This window comes from Hippopotamus amphibius, chromosome 5, assembly GCF_030028045.1.
Source record: "Hippopotamus amphibius kiboko isolate mHipAmp2 chromosome 5, mHipAmp2.hap2, whole genome shotgun sequence".
Taxonomy (NCBI): domain Eukaryota; kingdom Metazoa; phylum Chordata; class Mammalia; order Artiodactyla; family Hippopotamidae; genus Hippopotamus; species Hippopotamus amphibius.
Window position 1 is genome coordinate 67,366,727 of NC_080190.1, and position 19,911 is coordinate 67,386,637.

At 35.2% G+C, this 19,911-nt stretch overlaps 1 protein-coding gene across 8 annotated transcripts in view; it reads right to left on the reverse strand.

Moving 5' to 3' along the window:
• TET1 (tet methylcytosine dioxygenase 1) overlaps window positions 1–19,911 on the reverse strand; it is a 133,703-nt gene that overhangs the window by 73,061 nt on the left and 40,731 nt on the right. For 2 of the 8 annotated variants that reach the window (XM_057735364.1, XM_057735368.1), the window contains one exon: window positions 4,439–4,509. The exons of the other annotated variants lie outside the window; for them this stretch is intronic. In XM_057735364.1, coding sequence (XP_057591347.1) covers window positions 4,439–4,509 — 71 coding nt within the window. The remainder of the gene's footprint in view (window positions 1–4,438; window positions 4,510–19,911) is intronic. 8 annotated transcript variants of the gene reach the window in all.

Below are 19,911 nucleotides of genomic sequence, written 5' to 3' on the forward strand. Positions count from 1 at the left end.
CCCAAACCTTCATATTGTTCTAAGGAAGCACTGTCCAATGGAAATACAACGTGGGCTACAGAAATCATTTTAAAGTTTTTAGGAGGTGTTTCCTTTAGGTAAAAAGAAGCAGGTGAAATAAGTTTTAACATATTTCTATTTAAGCCACCATATCAAACATATTTCAACATGGAATTAATACAAAAATTATCAGAGATATTTTACTTTTTTGTATAAAACCTATGAAATTTAGTGTATATTTTATACTTAATGAATCTCAATTCAATGCTAAATATTCAATGGTTAAAGTAAAATGTGGTACCAAAATAAAGTTGTATTTAATAGGAAAATACTTCACTTCGCTTCAGTTTTAAATTTTAAATTGATTAAAATAAAATCACAAAGTCCGTTTCTCAGTTTCAAATTGAGAAGCCCAAATTTCAAGTTATTAGACAATGCAGTTATTTATGGCACTCATTTTAATGCAAATCTCATTGCTTTAGGCTGTATTCCACACAGCACCTGGCTAAACATCAACATGACCCAAGGGGGTTTTAGAAAACCACAGATCCTAAACTAACCCCTGCATGGTTCCCTCAGGTCTGCAGCTAAAAACCCCATAAAGATTCAAAGATCAGCTTGGTAAAGGAAGCTGGGAACCACTAATCCCCAGAGCAAAATTCACATTTTTCAGAGCAGCGAGCAAGGCCTCCAGCTCCTAGCCTTGGCCAAATTTTACTGAATGTGGCTTACAACAACAGGACTCCCCACACCAGCCCTACCCCCCAGCCTTGCTTCCTCCAGGCTATTTTAAGCAGCTTCATCTTTCTCAAGTAGCAACTTCAACATAGAAAGCTCTCTGGTCATTCAACCCTCCCCCATTCAATTTGCCTCTAAAACACCAATTCACCTCTAGAGAACTAGAGGAAATGTGACCTGTGGAATCAAGTATTTCTTAACAATCCCCCAACCGGTAGCATCAAGTATTTCTTATCCTCCTGCCTCACTCAGATAAAACTGCACACTCCCTTCCTTACTATCTCTGCACAGATATTTATCACATCAACTGATAGCACTTATTTGTTTGAAATGCTGTCTCCTCATTTTGGACTCTGGTCCCCAAAGGACAGATTTTGGTAGCTGTTCTCTAGACTCACATGTGTGTGCTTTATATTGGAAAGAAATCAAAGTACAGGCTAGATATTAGATATGGAACACTAGGAATACTGTAATAATGGTATGCTTCTGCAGAATTTTTTAAGAGATTTAACCTTAAGGATGATAGCTACAACTCTCCAATGGTTCATACACATACAAAATGACAATTATTGCATTAAGATAATGGGTACGGTGGTGTTCATTGCATTATCCTCTCAACTTGTTTTATGCTTGAATATTTTTGTTTAAAAAGTTGGATGTTTATCTGAAAGAATAAAAATATGAATAAACGCATAACTGATTTTAAAATAAAGAAGAAACAGGTATTGCACAGTGGCTTAATCTGGGGAGATTTACCAACTCTGCATTTGTAAATATTATTTTAGAAGAAAGGAACAGAATCCTTCTCTCTTTTCTAAATGTCAACTTTTCCAATACTTCTTTTCAGAATGTGGCTCTTTTGGAACCAGACACTTTATATAGCAGGATTGGTTAGGAAAAGTTATTTTAGATGCACTTGTTCTACTCTTTTCTTGCTTCTTGCAAAACAGTCTCCAGGACCTAGCATCAGCTTTTTCACCCACCACACAGTCTGGATACGACACCTTTCTCCTTAACCACAGCTCTGGTCTTTTTCCATCTAATTCCTCTCTTAATGCATGACTCCGTTTTGGAAAGTCAGGAAGAGAAACCAAGAAAGCTCTTGCAGGCAGAGTCATGCAGCTAAGAGGTACTACACACTCATCAAAAGTCCCATCATGAGTAGTCCTTTTTTCCTCTTATTCCTGTAGATAATTTATAACGATGAAAATTTCTTTTTATCTTTCCCTTTTTGTTAAAGGCAATAATTTTTAAAGATTTTTAGATTTTTCTTTACTCAGAGCAAAAAATATGAGAATAGTTATGTAAGGCATGTTTGAGCTGCATCATAACAACAAATATTTCAAAAGAATACAGGACTGGGCAAATAAAGTACTGTATGACACGTGTGTACAATGGATTTCTAGGCAGCCATTAAAAGAGCATGTACTGAAATGTCAAAAGGTTCAAAACATAGCATTAAAGGAGCGGCTGAAAAATTACATGTGATACAGTCCTCTGTGTGTGTATATGGGGAGTGCTGGGGAGAGGTATCTATGTAAGTGTAGATTTAAAACATTTGAAAAACTATACAACCTAGTAATGAGCTTACTGCTGTGAAGTAAGAGAGAGGACGGTATGAAGAAAACAGGGAACGCCTATCGTTCAGCACTTTGCTATTTTGTCATTTTTTTTCAACCAGCATCTGTTACCTTTATTATTAAGGTCAAAAGAAATTCTAATTACACAAAAAATTGAAATAAAATTCAGGAAACCACATCTATCAAATTTCAGTATTAATACATTTTTTCTATGAAAAAAATGTTTCATCCCATTAATAATAAAGAAATAAAAATTAAGAACCTAAATGGACATTTTCCCCAAGAAGACATACAGCTGGCCAACAAGTACATTAAAAAGTCAAGGAAATACAAATTAAAACCACAATGAGCTAGCACCTCAAATGAAGTAGCAACATTATTCACAATAGCAAAGGTAAGGAAATAACCTGTGTCTGTCCACTGATGAGTGGGTGATGGGTAGAGAAAATGTGGTATATATGCGCAATGGGATTTTATTGTCTTTAAAAAGAAGGAAATCCTGTCATTTGCAACAACATGGATAAACCTAATGGGCATTATGCTAAGTGAAATAAGTTAGACAGAGAAAGATAAATATTTCGTGCTATCCCTTATATACGTGGAATCTGAAAAAAAACAAACGTCAAACACAGAAACAGAACGTAAAAAAAGTGACTGCCAGGAGCTGGGGGGATGAGGGAAATATGGATTGGTTGGTGAAAAGGTACAAACTTTCAACTATAAGATGAATAAGGTCTGAGGTTCTAAAGTATAACATGGTAACTACAGTTGATAACACCGTACTGTATTAATTGAAATTTGCTAAGAGAGTAGAACTTAAATGTTCTCACTAAGAGGACTTCCCTGCTGACGCAGTGGTTAAGAATCGGCCTGCCAATGCAGGGGACACGGGTTTGATCCTTCTTCCGGGAAGATCCCACATGCCTCAGAGCAACTAAGCCCATGCACCACAACTACTAGCCTGTGCTTTATAGCCCGTGAGCCACAACTACTGAGCCCACAAGCCTCAACTACTGAAGCCCGCATGTCTAGAGCCCATGCTCCGCAACAAGAGAAGCCACATCAATGAGAAGCCCATGCACCACAAAACAAAGAGTAGCCCCCACTCGCCACTACTTAGAGAAAGCACGCACTCAGCAACGAAGACTCAATGCAGCCAAAAATAAATAAAATTAAATTTAAAAATGTTCTAAGAAAAAAGAAAAAGAAAGGTAAATCTGTGAGGTGATGGATGTACTAATTAGCTTGATGAAGGGAATATTTTCACAATGTACAGTTACATAGCTTACAAATCTATTTGTCTTTTTTTTTTTTTTTTGGCTGCACTGCTTGACTTGTGGGATCCTAGTTCTCCAACCAGGGATTGAACCCTTGCCCTCCGCAGTGAAAGCACAAAGTCCTAACCACTAGACCGCCAGGGAATTTCCTTTATTTATAACGTATACCTCAATAAGGCTGAAAAAAAATCTCAGTAATAATTTTAAAATGAAAATAATGTAATAACAAAAATGTCAGACTGATATAAGGATAGATAATATCTAGAGGTGATAACCTTGATAGTCTTGGTTCAAGCTTAAATTTAGAAGGCAACTATCAAAAACTTTCAATTTACACCTAGATGCATATTGTATACATTTCTCTAGAATGTTTTTTGTCCATCCTTTGCATTTTTCTTTTTTTTTTTTTAGCAGCTGAAAATAATACATTTATTATCTCACAGTTTTCATGTGTCAGGAGTCCAGCATGGCTTAGCTGGGTCCTTTAATTAGGATCTCACAAGTTTGCAGTCAAAGTATCACCTGGGCAACATTCACATCTGGAGGCTTGACTGAGAATCCTTTGCATTTCAATTCATGCTGCTTTTAGAAGTGTCTCTTGTGGACAATATATCATTTAATTTAGACTTTGTTTTATTTATACAATCTGTGACTTTTCTTTTAGATGAGGACTATATTTCATAAACATTTACTATAATAAATGGATTTTTTTTCTCTTTTCCTCTATCAATTTAAAAGACATATGCTCTATTTTAATTTTATGACTGATTCCCTTTGTCTTTAAATAGTACTCTTAAATCCATATTTCTCAATCTATTAAAATCTCGATAAAAATCTACTTACCCTGACCCCAAAAGAAGTACATAAAATTAACATGAGGGACCTCCCTGGTGGTGCAGTGGTTAAGAATCCGCCTGCCAATGAAGGGGACACAGGTTCAATCCCTGGTCAGGGAAGATCCTACATGCCATGGAGCAACTAAGCCAGCACACCACAATTACTGAAGCCCTCCCGCTCTAGGGCCCACGTGCCACTGAGCCCGAGTGCTGCAACTACTGAAGCCCACGTGCCTAAGCCCGTGCTCCAAAACAAGAGAAGCCACCACAATGAAGAGTAGCCCCCCCCCACTCACCACAACTAGAGAAAGCGCACACACAGCAATGAAGACTCAGCGCAGCCAAATAATAATAATAATAATCATATGAAAAGAATGAAGCATCAAAGAAGTAATATAATACAATCTAATTTTTATAAGATAATAATAAATGTTAGTGTAGTCATAGGAACATAAACCAAATGTATATTATTTGGTATGGGATTAGTTACTGGGTACTTTCATTTTCTGTATCATACATTACTGTAGTGTTTAATTAATTTGTATAATGATGTCAAAGAACTTTAAAATATACATGATTATTTTTGTAATGAGAAAAAAATAAAAATTTTATGCAAGAGAAAAAAATTTCTTTTAACTACATGTCCATCTCCCTCCTAGGTATTTATCCTGTAGAAATTTACCCTTAAGAACTATATTATCGAAGATGCATACAGGAATGATAAAACTTTATATAGAAGAGCAAATAAATGATTATCCTAAGGGCAGGAAAGAAATTTCCTCTTGCATGTGGGGAGGATGATGAGATAGTAGAAGGATATGCACAGATGGTTGCAGTATTGGCAATATTCTATTTCTTAATTACTTGACTGGTGATTGAGTCTTCCTGTAATAATTCTGAACTACACAATGTCTCATATACACTCTGTATGTATTGTTTCAGAACTTAAAAAAAAAGTTTTAAAAAGTATATGGCAAAATATAGTATAATACCATTCTCTACATCTATTTATATATGTAACGAAAGATATCTGAAAGTATATGAGACAGCAGTTAATACTGGCCATCTGGGTGAGTTGCAGGAGGCTAACAGTCCACAACAAATAAATTTACAGTGAAAGGAAAAGATACTTAATAAGTGTCTAGAATATCATCTGCTTGGACTCACATTATTTGAAATAAAACACCAGCACATGTGTTGCCATCATTGTTTCATGTACTTTATAATACAAACAAAATGCGTCAGATGAAAATGAAGGCATTACAAAGAAAAAAACGCATTACCAAAAAAAAAAAAAAGTTAGAAGTCATTATAATCACATAGAGGAGGACACTGCATTTTCCCCCTTTCTTTTAGGTATTTCTTTAACAATTATAAACAGACAAATTCAAATCTGGGACTCCATTACATTTTAATTCTTCATAAACATCTTATACATCATGGAATACAAAACAAATAAAGGAAAAGGAAGACAAGAATAAAACCATAAATCAGAAAGAAGATTCTGAAATTTACAGTTCCCCAAAGACTGGTGCTTTACAATAACATAAATCATTGAATTTTAATATCATACACTGAGTTTGGTTGTTTAAAGACTGACAGCTGAGTGTAAGGCTTTTAATAAAAATAAACAAAAATAGCACCAGAAAATGGTTTCCTAGTCTGTGAACACCAAGGGCTTTTTGCTAACACTGAATTTTTCTTACCTCTCTTTTAAGAATTACAGTTACAACCTGACCCTAAATTACCTCTATTCTGCACCTCTCTGGAAAGCTGCCAGCTAGACTTTTGTGACCTGCTCGTAAACCACTTTGATGCTTGCTAACAAATGAGATGACAGTCGTGGAAAAATGGGAGTTTTGAGAACACAAGGCTCCAGGCATGAAGAAAGCTTAGCAGATGTTATACATTTGGACGTTGGTAGTGAAGCAATTCCATCAAGGTCTCTTGGTATTTTACTTGCAAAACTGAATGAAAAAAATCAGCTTGGGGATGAGCGATCGGAGGGACTAGAAGCTGGATAAAATGTGGTAAACAAAGGACCCTTGCCAGGGGTGAGCAGTACTTGGGTTGTAGAGATTCAAATAATACCTAAGACCTTTTAACTCACAATTAATTTAAAAACACAGCAAAGAGCAAAATCTGGGCCAGTAATAAATGAGACTAATGCTACAAGCTACTAAAAGGGAAGAAAATTTCAGTGACATCCCAAAAGAACATAAAAATGCACTCATCATTTTACAACATATACATGTATCCAATCAGCACATTGTACACTGTAACCTTATATAGTGTTATATGTCAATTACACCTCAATGAAGTGCGGGAAAAATTAATTTTTAAAAATGTTTTCATAAAAGTAAAGTTTGATTTTTTTTGTATAGTAAAATAAATAAACACAAAATAAGAAAAATAAGTTTGTTAAAAAAAACTACTCTATTGCTTCATAGAAGTATCATGGAAATAAAGACAAGTATAGAATTCATCTGAAAAATATGGAAATGTATGGGGGGCGAAAAAATCCAAAGCTGAAATTCTGAAGAAGTGATGAAAAAGGATTTGAAGTGGCCGTAGGCAACAAATCATAAAGAAATGTTCTTGGTACTAGGAAACACAACTATACCAGCAAATGCAATAATCTCCTTTACACATCCCAAGAAAAAGTAACCTTGAGCTAAACTTACACATCATTGTGTTTAGTTCTAAGAAGTGAGAACCCAGCTACGAAAAAACAGTGGAATCTGTCAAGTCTGGCGTTTTTTAGATTATTTACATTGAAGTTCTATACACCTTACCCTTTGCCTGCGGTGCCAGCTGGGTTTTACTAATTATGGGACAGATACACCAGAGGCTAAACATGCTCTGATATAAAACCCTTACTACACAAGCTTAGTGGCTAAGTAAGTTATGAAGTGGCCATCTGTGTTTTCTGCTTAAGCTGCTGAGAAGATCTCAAGGTTAGAAGAGACCTTCAAGGGCATGGACTCCATCTAGTGATGCCAGGCATGAACTATCTCTGCATTACCTCTATTAGGCAATCCATCAACCTCTGCTTAAGTACTCAAAGTAACAAGAAACTACCTACAAACAGTCCAGTGTGCTGTTTCGTCCCACCCGTCACCCATCAGTCCTACCTTATCCTTGGAACCTGACAGGGCAAGTCTCCCTTAACCCTTCAGTTATCTATCAGTAATGGATTATACACCACAGAATAAAATAAACAGCTGTGAGTCCATATTGATATAATAAATAATTTAATGAATAAATAAGTTGGAGAAGAGGGATAGTGCCTCTTTGCAGTGGAGTTTCCAATAACAGATGGAGAGGAATGATAGAAATAGAAAATGACGATTTGGTAAGCACAACATTAATGATTATGGGAGGCAAGAATTATACATGGGGGACTTCGCTCGCAGTCCAGTGGTTAAGACTCTGAGCTCCCAATGCAGGGGGCACGGTTTCCATCTCCATCGCTGGTCAGGGAGCTCGGCGGGGCAAAGGAAAAAAAAAATTCGTGGATGCTAAAATCAGTGCGTAAAAGCATAATGGAAAACAGGATATTTGCAGACATTTAAGCCACGTTAACAATGTTAACTCAAATATGAGACCTAATATAAGGTACACTGCTTTTGTAGATTTTTGCCAAAAACACATATCCTAAATTTAATCATGAGGGAGCATCAAACAAACCCAACTTGAGGAACATTCTACACAATAACTGACCAGGATTCTTCAAAAGCACCAATGTCATAAAAGACTTCAAAAAACTGAGGAACTGATGAAGGAAATCAAAGACGACACAAACAGATGGAGGGACATACCATGTTCCTGGATTGGAAGAATCAACATCGTGAAAATGTCTGTACTACCCAAAGCAATTTACAGATACAATGCAATCCCGATCAAATTACCAATGGCATTTCTCACAGAACTAGAGCAAGAAATCTTACGATTTGCATGGAAACGCAAAAGACCCCGAATAGCCAAAGCAATCTTGAGAAGGAAAAATGGAGTTGGTGGAATCAGGCTTCCTGACTTCAAACTATACTACAAGGCCATAGTGATCAAGACAGTATGGTACTGGCACAAAAATAGAAAGGAAGATCAATGGAATAGAATAGAGAACTCAGAAGTAAGCCCAAACACATATGGGCACCTTATCTTTGACAAAGGAGGCACGAGTATACAATGGAAAAAAGACAGCCTCTTCAAGAAGTGGTGCTGGGAAAATTGGACAGCAACATGTAAAAGAATGAAATTAGAACACTTCCTAACACCATACGCAAAAATAAACTCCAAATGCATTAAAGACCTACATGTAAGGTCAGACACTATAAAACTCCTAGAGGAAAACATAGGCAGAACACTCTATGACATACATCAAAGCAACATCCTTTTTGACCCACCTTCTAGAATCAGGGAAATAAAATCAAGAATAAACAAATGGGACCTCATGAAACTTAAAAGCTTTTGCACAGCAAAAGAAACCATAAAGAAGACTAGAAGGCAACCCTCAGAATGGGAAAAAATAATTGCCTATGAAACAACGGACAAAGGATTAACCTCCAAAATATACAAGCAGCTCATGCAGCTTAATACCAAAAAAGCAAATAACCCAATCCACAAATGGGCAGAAGACCTAAATAGACATTTCTCCAAAGAAGACATACAGATGGCCAACAAACACATGAAAAGATGCTCAACATCACTAAGCATCAGAGAAATGCAAGTCAAAGCCACAATGAGGTATCACCTCACACCCATCAGAATGGCCATCATCACAAAGTCTGGAAACCACAAATGTTGGAGAGGGTGTGGAGAAAAGGGAACTCTCCTGCACTGTTGCTGGGACTGTAAGTTGGTACAGCCACTATGGAAAACAATTTGGAGGTTCCTTAAAAAACTACAAATAGAACTACCATATGATCCAGTAATCCCACTCCTGGGCATATACCCAAAGAAAACCATAATCCCAAAAGAAACTTGTACCATAATGTTTATTGCAGCACTATTTACAATAGCCAGGACATGGAAGCAACCTAAATGCCCATCAACAAATGAATGGATACAGAAGATGTGGCATATATATACAATGGAATATTACTCAGCTATAAAAAGGGATGAGATGGAGCTATATGTAATGAGGTGGATAGAACTACAATCTGTCATACAGAGTGAAGTAAGTCAGAAAGAGAAGGACAAATATTGTATGCTAACTCACATATACGGAATCTAAAAATGGTACTGATGAACCCAGTGACAAGAACAAGGATGCAGATACAGAGAATGGACTGGAGAACTCGAGGTATGGAAGGGGGCGGGGGGTGAAGGGGAAACTGAGACGAAGCGAGAGAGTAGCACAGACATATATATACTACCAACTGTAAAATAGTCAGTGGGAAGTTGTATAACAAAGGGAGCCCAACTCGAGGATGGAAGATGACTTAGAGGACTGGGGCAGGGAGGGTGGGGGGAACTCGAGGGGGGGGAGTCAGGGAAGGGAGGGAATACGGGGATATGTGTATAAAAACAGATGATTGAACCTGGTGTACCCCCCAAAAAATAAAAAATAAAAAATAATAAAAAAAACAAAAACAAAACTGAGGAACCATTACAGTCTGTAGACTTAAGAGACATGACAACTAAATGTGATGAGGGACCAAAATTAAATCCTGCACTGAAAAAAAGAACATTACTGAGGAAACTGGCCAAATTTGAAACAGGTCTTTAGAATTGGTAGTAGTATTGTGTCCATGTTAACGACCTGGTTTGTTTTGGGGTTTTTTGGCCATGCTGCATGGCATGAGGGATCTCAGTTCCCTGACCAGGGATCATACCCGTGCCCCCTGCAAATGGAAGCACAGAGCCCTAACCACTGGACTGACAGGGAAGTCCAGTGATCTGGTTTTGATCATGGAACTATGGTAATGTAAGATGTTAACATTTGGGAATGTTGGGTAAAGGATATAATGAAATTCTTTGCACTATTTTTGCAATGTTTTTATAAATTAAAAAATGATATCCAAATAAAAAGTCAAAAAATATATATCTATCATAATCTTGAGTCCATTCCCCTTTCCCAAAGACCCCTTTCCCTTATCAAGGCTTAACTGGAACTTTCACACAGAGGGAATGATTTTCACAATGTTCACTGTGTTGATTACTCTGGTTTTTAATCATAGTATTAGGGTTTGTGTTTTTGTTTCGTTTTTATTTGTTTAATTTTTATTGGCATATAGATGATTTTCAATGTTGTGTTAGTTTCTGCTGTACAGCAAAGTGAATCAGTTATACATATACATATATCCCCTCTTTTTTAGATTTCCTAGGGTTTGGGTTTTTAAATTTTAAGTAGAAATTTATTTGACATTATTATGTTCTCATTAAGGAAAACAAACAAAATCCAGCAGATATAGATGAGGAAAACAAGAAGAAAGGCTCCATATCATATACCCAGGAAAAATGAGTATATAGTCTGTCAGATTCCTTTTTATGTATATAAATATATAATATTTGATGCAGTATATTTTTAAAACAAAAATGAGATCTACACCATATGTCATTCTGTAACCTAATTTTTTTCACTTGAAAAATACATTGTTAAAACTCTCTTCCTTTCTTTAGACTGAAGTAGGCCCATACTTTTAAGACTATCCAAACTGCTCTCCAGAAAGACAGTACCAATTTATTTTCTCAGTGTGCCAAGACAGTCCCATTTTACCTCAAATTTTCCCTATTTGCTAATCATGTTCTTTTACCTTTCCAAATTCATATGGAAAAAAAAAAAGATATAATAATGTAGTTTTTCAAACTATTATAGAGGCTGACCGTTTAAAAAATTATTTCTTGGACTTTTATATTTCTTCTTTTGTGAAGCTGACCTCTTAGTAAGTTTTTTCCTTTATTTTAAACTTCTAGGCACCTCTTTCATTCTCCATGACATCATAAACCTCACTGATGATACTTAGGTACTCTTAGTTAGAACTACTGTCAGTATTATCGCATGTAATCTACCTTAGTTAGAAATTTGAACTCCTTACACCAATCATGAGGTTTTTAAGCTATCATTAAACTTCCTGAACCTCAATTCCTCTTCTCTGTGTTCTATTTGTGCTTTAATCTAAAGATTAAAGGCAAGTAAATGACAAAGCTACAAGACAAATTCTGTTTCCTCTGTAAAGTTACCAAAATTAAACACAAACCCTTAGAATTAAAAAAAAAAAGAAAAGAAAAAAACTTACTCACTTTTAACTTTCTTCTTCTTCATATTGTTATTACAGGCTTAATGTTATATGACATGTTCATAGATCACATAACATTCAAAAAAATCTGTGTTCAGTCAAGTATATTTACTTTAGCAATAGTTATAATGATGAAAAACTAGAAGCCAGTTAATTGTCCTGAACATGTTATCGTAATTTGACAATGCTACTATTTTAGGTAATATATAGAATATTCTTCAAAAATAAATTAAAGCAGTTATTATAGAGCCATTTAATGGGTAACAATTAACAAGACCATAGCTATCACCAGAATGACTAAATTAAGGAAACAACTGACACACCAAATGTTGGAGAAGATGTGGAACAACTAATATTCTCTTTCAGTGGAAGATTCTTAAAATATTAAACATACACCCAACCTACAAGCAATTCAATTCCTATTTATCCAAGATAAATGAAAATATATGTTCACATCCCAAAAAAGCACTTGTATAAGAATGTGTTGGCCAGAATGTAGAGAAATTGGACTTCTCGTACATTGGCAGTTCCTCTAAGAGTTACACACAGAGTTAACACATGGCCCAGCAATTCCACTCCTAGGTATGCACCCAAGAGAAATTAAAACATGTCTACACAGAAACTTGTATGTGAATGACCATATCAGCATTATTCATAAGAGCCAAAAAGTAGAAACAACCCAAATAGCCATCAAATGGTGATTGGGTAACTAAAATATGCTGTATACATACAATGGAATATTATTCAGGAAGCAAGGAAGGATATATGCTACAACATGGATGAATCTTGAAAACATTATGTTAAATGAAAGAAACCACTTAACAAAATACCATGTATTACATGATTCTATTTCTATGAAATACATTATTTTGGGTGATAATGAAAACGTTCTAAAATTGACTATGGTGATCCATGCACAACTGTGAATATACTAAAAGCCACTGAACTGTACACTTTAAATAAATGAGCTGGGTGGTATGAGAATTATATCTCACTAAGGCTGTAAACAACAACAGCAACAACAACAACAAGCTAAGGGTGTTCAAAACCATCTACCTACCTAATCTTGAGTCAAAGAAGCCAAATGTCCCTGTAAAAGTATATTCTATAAAATTCCATACGTAAAAACTTACAGAAAAGGCAAGACCAACCTATGGTGATAGAAATCAAATCAGTAGTTGCTTGGAGGGGAAGCAGATTGACTAGGAAGAGGCTCTGAGATTACAGAAAAAGATTGGTGTCTTTCTGTGCATTCATCAAAACTGGCTGAGTAATATATTTAAGACCTGGGTATTTCATTATATATAAAATACATTTCAAAAACTAAGGCCATGAAAAAGATAACAACAACAACAACAAAAAAACACTAAGGCCATGAGACTTCCCTGGTGTAGTGGTTAAAACACTGTGCTACCAATGCAGGGGGTCCAGGTTCAAACCCTGGTCAGGAAGCTAGATCTCACATGTATGCCGCATCTAAGAGTTTGCATGCCGCATCTAAGAGTTTGCATGCCGCATCTAAGAGTTTGCATGCCGCATCTAAGAGTTTGCATGCCGCATCTAAGAGTTTGCATGCCGCATCTAAGAGTTTGCATGCCACATCTAAGAGTTTGCATGCCGCACCTAAGGATCCTGCATGCCACAACTAAGGAGCCCTCAAGCTGCAACTAAGGAGCCCTCAAGCTGCAACTAAGGAGCCTGCCTGCCGCAACTAAGACCTGGTGCAACCAAATAAATAAATGTTTTTTAAAACACAAACAAAAAATAAGGCCGTTATTTAAAAAGAATGAGTTGATGCAGTTGTATACATATACTACTTATATGTACCTATAGCTACACTGGTATGTGTGTATAGTCACAAAACTACTAGGTTATACCCCTCAAATGTGAAAGTAAGAAGGATGAAAGAAGAGAGGGACAATGAGTATAAAGGAGAACTTTTTTCCTATTCTTCATACATTTGTTTGAATTTCAAGATTATTCTTTTTTTGTACTTTAAAACTATTTTTAAGTGATTTCATTGGATTTCCTTTTAAATCATACTGATGTTTACATTTTCTTCAACAAAATTTTCATTACACTTTCATGTTTGTCTCAGAACACTATTTGTACACAGGCTAGCAGTATATTTTTCCTGCTATTCTGATAATCTATAAAGGTCATTTGGAGTTAATTTTTTGAGTTTTGTTACTTACATACACCCTAAATGATGTTTAATGTAATTTGTCCTATCTGGCTCATAAACATATCTTTTTTCTTGTCTTTTTTTTTTTTAAGAACTGTTATTGAGATATAATTGACATACAATCAACTGCATATATTTAAAGTGCACAATTTGATTTTTTTTCTTATCAGTAATGTATATATGGCAATCCCAATACTACTTTGTTGTAGACTGAGGGAGTAGGCTATCACTGATTGACTGGTTATCTTCTACTTTACTTTATTTGTCTCATTGAGTTCCTCTGAGTTAGGCTTCTTTCTTTTCTGTTGAGTTCTTGGTAAGTTGGGTTGCGTGGAAGATAAGAGGGGAAAGGGCAAGATAAAGAAGGAATGAAGTCCGTTACATTCTCTTGGAATTCTATGCCTAGTTAACCCCACCGTCCTCATACCTACATTTTTTCAACATCCCAGATCCTTACTATACCCACATTTTATCACACAGTGACCTGAGTACAACTTTCTCCACCAAAATTAAGCATTTGGCTACACTGTGCAATAGGACATTAAATAGAGTCATAGACATTTTTCATTATTAATTAAAAGTTTTATTCATTTAATCTCTAAAACTTAAAATATGTCCCATTTCAATGCTCAAAGCAAAGTCAAGATGCCTTAAAGGTAAGAAAATACAAAATAAAATGTTTAGCTTAAAATGGAGTCGATAATAATTATATCAGACAAGAAACATGAATGGATACTAAAAACCAATGAGAAGCAGCAGAATGCTTACACTGTCTTAAAGCATCTCCACAGGAGATATTAACTGCAAAAGGAAAAAGAGTAACTTAAGAGAAACCTGGCAGGTGCCACTGTAACCAATGTTTTCAAAGTTAAGATCGTAGTAATGGAACACATTAACATCATATGCCTCCAGATACGGTTCGCTGAAAAAAGCCCGCTAACTCGTTTCTGTGGCATTCTTGTTAAAAATGCGTAACCTGATTCTAATCATGAGCAAACATCAAATAAACCCAAATTAAGAGACATTCTGGGATTTCCCAGGTTGCACAGTGGTTAAGAATCCGCCTGCCAATGCAGGGGACACGGGTTGGATCCCTGTTCCAGGAAGATCCCACATGCCATGGAGCAACTAAGCCCATGTGCCACAACTATTGAGCCCATGTGCTGCAACTACTGAAGCCCACGCGCCTAGCACCTGTGCTCTGCAACAAGAGAAGCCACAGCAATGAGGAATCCATGCACCACAATGAAGAGTAGCCCTCGCTGGCCACAACTAGAGAGAAAAGCCCATGTGCAGCAACGAAGACCCAATGCAGCCAATAAATAAATAAATTTATTAAAAAAAAGAGAGAAAGAGAGAGACATTCTAACTGACCTGTACTCTTTTAATATCTTTTGATATGCACTACATTATTAAGGACAAGTAAATTCTGATCAGTAGATAACAGTATTGTATCAATGTTAATTTTCTGATTTTGATCATTATACTATAATTATGCAAGAAGATGTCCTTGCTTGTAGGAAATACACACTTCAGTATTCAGGCATAAAGAGACCTCATGTCTGAAACTACTTTCAAATAATTCAAGGGGGAAAATCTGCATATGAGGAGAGAGAGAAAACAAGTAATATAAAATGTTAACATGGGTACACTGGGTGAGGGGTATATGAAAATACTTTGTACTACTCTTGCAGCTTTTCTGTTGTTTGAAATTATATTAAATTACTTTTTAAATTTTAAGGAAGCTAACAAGAATAAAGTAGGAAGACAAGATGCTTTCTCATTTCAGAACTGAGCATATTACACTGCTTAAGCAACAAATTTCACTGTTTTCTGACTTGAAAATCAAAATATAAAAACACATTGTTTATATTGTCTTTTTTTCTGACCATGGGCAGCACACAAATTAATCCTGACAATTTTTCACCAGAAATTATACTGAGCAGAAGTTAGCCTGTCCCTTATATAACTATTGTATGTCATGATGCATAGTATCTCACAAATGTGGCCCAGGTAACTCAGCTTTCTGATGGTCCTAACTTGTTTTAATGAAGTGATCAAATATCAGAGACTTTAAATAAACCCTGGGCAGCTGGATTAAATTTCTGATGAAATGTCCTAAAGTGCAGTGCAGCTATCTTATCCTGTCCATTAAGTGAGGGCATAAACTAGACTTCATGGGTGTAAAGTGACAAAAATCAACATTTTGAGATAGCTTCTATTTATTTCCATCAGCAAATAACATTCAGATTTTTATAAGGTTCATCAATACCCTGACTTCAAGCCAATAATACTGAAGGTGCTTCTCCATGGCTCTATAAATACCCCTACTTCTTTTTTCCCCCCATTTCTTTATTCCAGTGAATCAATGATTAAGGCATCCCTTTCTCTTCCACCTGGTGGAAGATGTGGCAGGTCAATTTAATCTCTGAGTTTAGCCAACTACATTTATTTTTCCAATCTGCTAATCTCCTCTAATTAAGAATTTAGGATCCAATTCAGGAAGCACTGGATGATTTCCAATGAAGACCCCAATAGTTAAATGTAGATTAAATAACCTACCTAAAACCTGAAATTTATTGTAATCTACCCAGATCACTTGATAAAAATGTAATGAAAGAGAAGTGGTATTCAAAATCACCAATCAAGGAACACACACACACACACACACACACACACACACAGACACACACAAAATGGCAGGAAGACCAGATAAAAGGATAGCAAAGAGACAAGACAGCCAAATCCAAGACATGATCTAAGATTAGCAGCTAGATCAGAAGGAAACAGCTAAAAAGGATTGGGGGGGGGGCAGGCGGTGAAGGGAGGAACAATTGAAAAGATTTTAAAATGGACAGTATCTTCTGAATCGTTAAACATCTTCAGTATGATCATTGTATTGTAGTTAAGGAGAGGCATGCTGAAGTATTTATAAGTAAAATGTCACATAGTGCAGCCAAAAAAAAAAAAAAGACGAAGAAAAAAAAGAATATTGATGTACAATGTATTATTCTTTCAACTTTTCTGTAGGTTTGATTTTTTCAAATAAAATTTAGAGAACAATTAATCAAATTAAAATAAATGTATTAGATATATACCCTGATTTCCAATTCATTATCAATACTATTCAAGGCTGGCCTGATGATTTCAGAAAGTAGTTTCTCTTATATACCCAGATGTCACTATAGTAATTTCTACAGTTCAGACCTAACTGACTAAATAAAGTTAGGCCATGAAATACACTAATTCGATCATTCGTAGCTATCATTTATTGAACATCCACTCTGTATGAGATAAACTCAGCAAATTTAAAATTATGTAATCTGCTAAACAACCTTGTGGATTAGTTATTGTTCCCCTTTTGAAGACAATGAAAATAACTCTCAGTTCAATTACATTTCCCTCAGGCACTTTCCTTTGGATACTGCTGATACCACAAAAAGACACAGTTTAAATATTAAAATTAAAAGTAATCAAAAGCACTAAATACCTATGATATCAAAATTTAAATACTCAGGGACTTCCCTGGCAGTCCAGTGGTTAAGACTCTGCTCTTCCAATGCAGGGGGCATGGGTCCAATCCCTGGTCAGGGAACTAAGATCCCACATACCCATCAGCAAAAAAGAAAAAAATTACTCAGAAAATTTCAGACTTGTGTTTTCTATTTTCAGAGAAGTTCTGTCTAAAATAACATTAACCTTACTTTAAGAAGTGGAATAAACAGTTATTTGATTTTTTTCCCTTTCTAAAGTAGAATGAATACACAAGGTATTAAGTAAAAACAGTTTTTTCTAAGAAAAAGATATATTCAGATATTTAAGATAAATTTTGTGATAACTTAGTGAGAACTTTCTTATGTGATTCTTATCTGGAAGAAGTTATGCTTAAGGTACATAACTTGCAAACATCACTATAATTTATATCCTGTTTTAAATGTGTTCATCCTAGTCCACCTTCTTCTTTGCAGCTGAGTTCTATAATTTAACCAACTGTGAGATTATTTTTCATATTGATAATATTCTAGTCTTTATTATAGAATTAATGATTCTATAAAATATATTCACATAATAAACAGAGAAAGAGAGAAATTTAATATTTTCAAAGTTTAAAGTCTCCTTTCTGATTCTTCTTATTACAAAAAGAAGAAATGACATTTTTAAAAGGAAAGAAAAGGCTTTTTGGAATACAGATTTATATTTCTCAAATAAGGCAAGTGAATATATTGCTAAGAAAATACACATTTTCTTAAAGCCTCACTTAATATTTTTAGTAGGATAAATTATACATTTAGATTTAATAATAATACCACTAATTGAGCAATTACTATATGTCAAGTGGTCCTAAGCAATGTAACATGTATTAAATAATTCACTTGTCTATAACAATCTTATCCTATGAGTATGTATTTTTGTATACTATATTTAAAATTAAACAACACACAATATAATACTTAAAATAGTTTAGTTATTTAAAAATAACTAAATTCCTCAAATACATTTACTGTTTACCATCTAGTTCCCTAGAACCATGAAAAGAACCTGTGCTTTAATCAAATTCATATATCATTTATTTTAAACATAGATAATAAAACTGTACCATCTCTTCCCTTAAAATTTTTCATATTCATAAAGTCCTTCTTTTAGTTCAAAAAGGACTAAAACAGTATATAAAACTATGAAGCAACAGAACAGGTTAAAGAATGATACTGTAACCTTCATTCTCTTGAATAGGCCGCTATGGTGGGTAAATCTTGCTATCACATCTTTAAAAACATTTTTATGACACATTTTGAATACTGAAAGGCATTCCATTGTTAAATTAATTATAACTTGAAAATGACTTAAGATACTAGTAAGGTTTTAACAAAAATTTAACTAACAGTTCTTATTTGGTTCTTTTTTACCTGTCTACTGAGATGATATTCTAGCCAATACATGGACAGCTATACAATAAGGGAGGCAGACCTCAGAAAACAGTGTGAATCTAGCACTATCAAAACACAAACACATTATCAGATGAACATAAGGATTCAAGACACAAAGCATATGTTCTTTTCTGAGCTAGGAAGAATTCAACAGACTTTTTTTTTTTTTTTTTTTTTGTAGCCTGAATGAAATTTTCTTCAAGCCTATTCACCCCACTTGGCTTCTATTCACTCTCATTCTGTCTGGGATCATTCCTAGAAATTACAAAATGGACATTAGTCTTGAATCACTGGAAATGTTCATGTTCTGATGACAAATGATGTGACTGTGTGTGAGCTGACTTAGTGAGAACTCGGCTCTGAAATCAGTCTCATGATCCCTGGGCAAAATGCTATGTTACAATTTCTGGGTATGCAAACCAGAAGCCCCATGTGTGCCTCTGAGCGTGTGAATAAACACTGATGGATGAGCACAAGTCTTTGATAGTTTTTGCCAGCTTATGACATAATGAGGAAAATAAGGACCATGTGTTGAATCTTAAAGCTAAATTATTAAATTTTGTATGACCACCCTATATTCTGAGATTATCTTCTTCCAATTTATATGCTTGTGGGGGGTTTGTTGTTGTTATTGTTTTGTTTGTTTGTTTTATTTTTAAAGCTGGTATCCCTTTGTGGATATTCTCACCACTCTGAATTTTTCACCCCGATGGTCTGTTATATTCAGAAGTCTGGGATTCCTTGCCTGGGACTATGTAAGACTATCAAAGGACTTCCCTGGCGGTTCAGTGGTTAAGACTCCGCGCTTCCAATGCAGGGAGTGCGGGTTTGATCCCACATGCTGTGTGGTGCAGCCAAAAAAATTAGAAAAAAGAAAAAAAAAAAGACTATCAAAATGGCTTTTTCTTTTTCTGCTGAACAACCATCAAGCTCAGGATAGGATGTCACTAAAATTTGCAACATGTTACTGCTGTAAGTCATGGAATGTTACTTTATAACTAGTGTTAAGAAAAGTTTATCATTTTACCAATGATTTCTTTAACTAACTGAAACAAACTTGTAGATAAGTGCTGCTGTGAAAAATCTTTAGTAACCCTGTTATCTTTCATTTCTTGTTGCTTAATGAGTT